Source organism: Podarcis cretensis (assembly GCF_951804945.1).
Source record: "Podarcis cretensis genome assembly, chromosome: Z".
In the NCBI taxonomy this organism is placed as follows: Eukaryota; Metazoa; Chordata; class Lepidosauria; order Squamata; family Lacertidae; genus Podarcis; species Podarcis cretensis.
The window spans coordinates 21360544-21365886 of NC_137184.1; the positions used below are offsets into that span (position 1 = coordinate 21360544).

At 46.8% G+C, this 5343-nt stretch overlaps 1 protein-coding gene across 1 annotated transcript; it reads left to right on the forward strand.

Annotated features, from left to right (window-relative positions):
• Positions 1-534: 534 nt before the first annotated feature.
• On the forward strand, positions 535-4117 carry LOC307207780 (uncharacterized protein; the record flags this gene model as incomplete). The annotated part of the gene is made up of 8 exons (XM_079961842.1): positions 535-577; positions 810-844; positions 1033-1149; positions 1391-1470; positions 2126-2228; positions 2646-2729; positions 3103-3207; positions 3965-4117. 8 exons carry the CDS (start codon positions 535-537, stop codon positions 4115-4117), a joined length of 720 nt encoding a protein of 239 aa, XP_079817968.1.
• Between the last annotated feature and the right edge of the window lie 1226 nt (positions 4118-5343).

A 5343-nucleotide genomic window follows, 5' to 3' on the forward strand; every position in this document is an offset into this window, starting at 1 on the left:
TAGACCTAAAAGTGCATTTTATCAAGCAATTATGGTACATTTCATAAAAGAGGAACAATGTAGGATCCAAATGGATTATACTAGGCCAGGCCGTGCTGTGCAGCTTACAAGTTTTATACTAGCTTTATACCTTCGGCAGAGGCTTCTTGAACTTTTGCGCACTTCTTTCCAGTTTTTGATAAGGCATTTGGAGACCTTGGCACACTGATTAAAGGGAAAGCAGCCCGGGCACTGCGTCTAAACAAAAAGAGGGGGTACAAATTGTTTTGGAGAACCAACAGTGGAAGCACGCCAAAGTTTACTGAGGGAGAAACTGTTGATACGGAAGGGGCAATGATGCTGATTCCACTGCCGCTCCAGATGGCTTATGATCGTTCATAGGCTACATTTGTCTAGGTCCACCCACATAGATAGTGAAATTGGTTGGAAGTTTCAGTCCAACCCCCTAGTCCTATCACTGATGTGGGTAGTCTTAGGTCTACTTTCCAAAGAGTACACTTTAGTTTCTCCTGGCTTGCTCATATTGGCTTCACTATGTGTAGAATTCCTCGAGCTTTGGATGAGTGCACTGAGATTGGTAACTATGATTTTTTTTTAATTGACCTGATATACTATGGGCTGGGTGAAATGGGGGGAGAGAGATAAGAGTTGTATTATTTACTTTGATTAATCACTTTGGCAATGGTACTTTCGTAGTATTGTAGAGTTGGAAGGGACCCCAGGGGTCATCTAGTGCAACCCCTTGCAATGCTTGTCCATGTGAGAAATGCAAACAGATGGATGAAGCTTTCTTCCTCTTTCCATTGCAGAAATTCAGGTGCAGCAAGCTGACCCAGTTCTAGAGGTTAGTATCTGTGGGAGCAGGAGTGAAGACCTGTGCCCCTTGGCTCTGCTCCCTTGCCTCTGCTCCCCCCAATGCCCATTTTAGGTTTTTGTCCCCTGGAGCACCCCATTTTGCCCCCATGGCTTTCACAGTTCTGTAGTCTAGGAAAGTCCTTTCCTGATTGAAAGCCTGACTTTCTCCACATTCAGGGTCTTTCTGGGGATGATCTTTTCCTCTTCTGTGTGGCCTTCACCTGTGAAAAAGCCTATAATGAGGGTGAGGATAGAGTGGAGTATAATAAAGATGCTGTGTCCATGGTCATTTTGGTAAGTGAGGTTCAGGATGAAAAATCCAGTGGGAGGTGGGCAGAAGGGGTGGTGGTGGTGGTTTGGGAAACACTCTGGGCAAGGGAAGTTTGTGGGTCTTGCAAAGAAGAAGAATTTGCAGGCATTTGGGACAGGCATTCCAACTGCAATTGAAGTCAACCCCTGAGTCTGGGGCTGGAGCAGCCCCCCTGAACTCCATGGGGAACTGACTTTGCTCTTCTGCTGTTTGAACTCTTCTCAGGACATCATGCAGAGATGGACCCAGTTTCCAAATCCCGTGAGAATACTGAAGAGGGGAATGGAAGATATTGTCTGTCTCACGTATGTTGTTGGCACTGTTTGTTTGTGTGTGTCTATTCATGGTAATTGGGTATTAGAAGTGGAGAGAGAGAGAGAGAGAGAGAGAGAGAGAGAGAGAGAGATTGAGAGATGCTTGAGGAAAGGGCAGCCAGCAGTTGGCAGTATGGGGCAATGGAAGTTTCTTTTTTTGAAAAAGAAAGAAGTCTTGATTGATGACTTTTATGCTTCCAGGGCTAGGTGTATCTCTCCCCCCCCCCCCCCCCGCATCTCATCCCTTCCTTGAAGGAAGCTGGAACTTGATGGGAGCTGTCTGGCATGGAGGGGGCTATTTACTCAGTGGATCATGGAGGTCTCAAATTGTGGGGCTCTGTCTCAAGAGCCCTGATCCAACGGGGTCAGTCTGTGGGTCAGGCATGGTCCTGATTCTGGAACCTGGCTTGGTGTCTGCTCCCTCTGCCTCCAGTGCTAATGACCTGGGGGAAGCCAGCTGACCCCTCCTGGACTTAGTTTGAGACACAGCCCAGACTTCTGCTGGGCGGTGGTGGAGGGGGGCAACATTTCAGAAGAAAAATATATAAGAAGGGCATGAGAGGGGCTTAAGGATCGCAACACCCCTGGAAACCACCCACAGGTCTTTGCAAAACTCACCATGTTATTTCTTGCTTCATCATGACAGTTTCATGAAACCTCCATTTATGCAAAGTAAGAAATCGGCCATCATCCATGGGATGCTTTTTCCAATTGCTCACACTTATGGACTGAATAATGCTGAAAAGGAGGTAAAGTCTTTGTAGCTTTGATCGTTACTCTTGAGTTTTGACTTCTACTGGTTCAATTTATCTCCTGAAAGTTTTGCACCATCTTTTCATTTCTTACTGTTTTTTTTAGTGAGAGAGTAAGCTTAGTTGCACAACAATGTTTTTGGTTTCACTGGTTTCCAGCTATTACACACAAGGATTTTTTAAAACATCATCTCCAATCAGAAAGTGCATTTTGCCTCATTATTTGTCCATGAGTGAAAACTCTTAGTCTCATTTGAAGCTGGCATTTGTCTCTAGTCTGCCAGTTTGCTTTAGTACCACCCTTATCCAATGCTAAAAATCTGTTAACTATTCTCACCCCCCCCATGTCTTTCCACATCATCTCCTCCCGTGAATCTATGAATCCACCTCTGTGAAAATGGTTTTCACCACCAGGCTCTCAAGCAGCTGTTTCATGCAATTGTGAGGCGCCTGCTGACTGAGGACCCAACCGCTCTGTGCCTACAAACCCTCTTGGAAGTAAGTGTGTTGGTGGGACGAGGGTATTGATTCATTTCAGCAGAGCCTGCTGGCATAAAAGCTTGATCAGGCAGCATCACAAATCCAGAACATGGGTGTCCCCTGACACGCTGGGGAAGGGCAGGCCACTCAGACAGGGGGCCACCCTTGTCAAGGCCCTTTCTTCAGTCTCTACCTGGGTGCAGCAGCTGTGGGGGGGGGGCAAAGCAAATTTGGGGCTGGGTAACTTGGGAGAAAGTAGTTCTTTTTTGCTGTTTGGAACAATGAGCAAAGAATCTCCCTCAGATAGTGGGGGAGACTTCTCGGTGGAAGCGGTAGCTTGCCTCTCTAGCCGAAACCAGCCCCTAAACTAAGGTCCTTTTTCCTCCCACAGGCACTGGCTTATTATTTCACTCTAGGGAACGAAGCAGAAAAGGATATGGCTACCAGCAGCACCCAAGTTTTGCTGGAACATGCACTGAGATTCATTAACCTGACTGTAAGTACTCTATTTTATGGCCCAGAGAGGTTTCTCAAGGTGGCTTACTGAAATATATTCAGAGTCCTACAGTGATTTCATGCTCTTTATTGCAGCTTGTAAAACAGTGATTGATTTCTGCCCCAAACCTCAGGATTTTATATACATTATTTACACAATGAGTCCCGTCTGACTGGCTGATTCTGCTTCCCTCCTGGAGCCTGATTGGTCTTTTCCTGCAAGCCAATCAGTTGTTGCATTCTAGGATCCTACTTGCCTATTGTTCTATGATCCAAGCTTAGTACAGTGGTACCTTGGGTTACATACGCTTCAGGTTACATACACTGCAGGTTACAGACTCCGCTAACCCAGAAATAGTACCTCGGGTTAAGAACTTTGCTTCAGGATGAGAACAGAAATTGTGTTGCGACAGTGCGGCGGCAACAGGAGGCCCCATTCGCTAAAGTGGTGCTTCAGGTTAAGAACAGTTTCAGGTTAAGAATGGACCTCCGGAACAAATTAAGTACTTAACCCGAGGTACCACTGTACATAACACTTACAAAAGACTCTCAATGAAAGTGATATCCAAGCTTGGTGTCAGACAGAGAAATAATGTGGTCTCCTAGTATGTCCATGATTATTCAGGTGGTATTTTGTGCTCTTCTTTGGTGTTGCCCTTTGGCCTCCGCCTACTAGACAGCAGAGCCCACAGAGGTCCTAGGAGGCAAGGGAGTGAGGTAAAAAAAGGATCTGATTCAGGCTTTTCTTGATTTTACAGGCTGAGGTCATAAACAGCGTTCTTCCCCAGCAGTTCTCTGCACTGTTCCAAAACATCTGTGAAGGCAAGTTGTCCATTCTGCAAGCACAGAACAAACCCACAGGGCTCACTCTCCACCCCAAAGCCATCCTTGGCAGCCTAGCTGGGGTCTGAGGAGGGCTCACTTCTTTGCTGTAACACACCTGCCTCAGGTTGAAAACCCAGCCCTGCCTCAAAGCCCCCAAACAGGGTGGAGAGTGAACAGCTGTTCCCAGATGCTATGGGGATGCCCAATGGTCTGGCAATGGGGGTGGTGATGTTGGGGGTGTGTAGCAGCCCCACTGGGCTTTGCCAGGGCATGGGAGGGGGCATTAGCTGCCTAAGGATGCCCGGTGATGAGTCTGGGCCTGGTTGTAAGGAAGGCTCACTTTCCTTATCTTCTTTTCCATCCAGCGGACATCCAGCCTGGAGTTGTGGATGTGTTCCCAGTACTGAATTACGAAGAATGAATCCTCTTCATAAACCAGATTGATGTGTGTGGTCAGAGATAAAGGAGGGATCATTGTCTGTTGTAATAATAATAATAATAATAATAATAATAAATTTTATTTATATCCCGCCCTCCCCAGCCGAAGCCGGGCTCAGGGCAGCTAACAACAATAAAACAGTACAACAGTATCTGGTGGATTTTCCCATTTTAAATAAAAAACCAATTTTGTTCTAAGCTTACATTTGTCTTTGTGATTTCTGTTCCATCACTTTACTTGCACCCCTGTGCTGTGGTTTGGAGGTTTCTTTCTGGGGGCGGGGAGGAAAGAGACACTGCTGGCAACTTCTGAGGGCGATTTACATCAAGTAAAAGGCCACTCAAGATGCCTCCCCAGTTGCTGCTTTGATTTTTTTTTTTTTAAAAAAAGAAATCCTGGAGCATCCATATCATCATGTGTGCCTACTTGAATAAGAGATTGTCTTTCCCAGGCTTCCTCAACCTCAACCCTCCAGATGTTTTTGGCCTGCAACTCCCATGATCCCTAGCTAGCAGGACTAGTGGTCAGGGATTATGGGAATTGTAGTCTCAAAACATCTGGAGGGCTGAGGCTGAGGAAGCCCGGTCGTTCCTCTCTGTATGAGCAGCAGAACACTGTTCCACAGTGATGCCACCTGGACAGGAGTTGGGGAAGCAGAACGGTCAGGAGGGCAGGTGGCACAGCACGTTGCGAAGCTTTGATGGGAAGAGTCTACCCTTTTAAATTCAGCAAGTGAAGACTTCCTCATCAATACTTCTCTGGACTCGGGGGGGGGGGAGATGCAGCCGTGAAAAGCTGCAGAACAGACAGGAGTATAGCAGGTGAAGGGTTTTTCTTGAGAGCAGTGGTGAGAAGGCCTGGCCTGTTACGTGG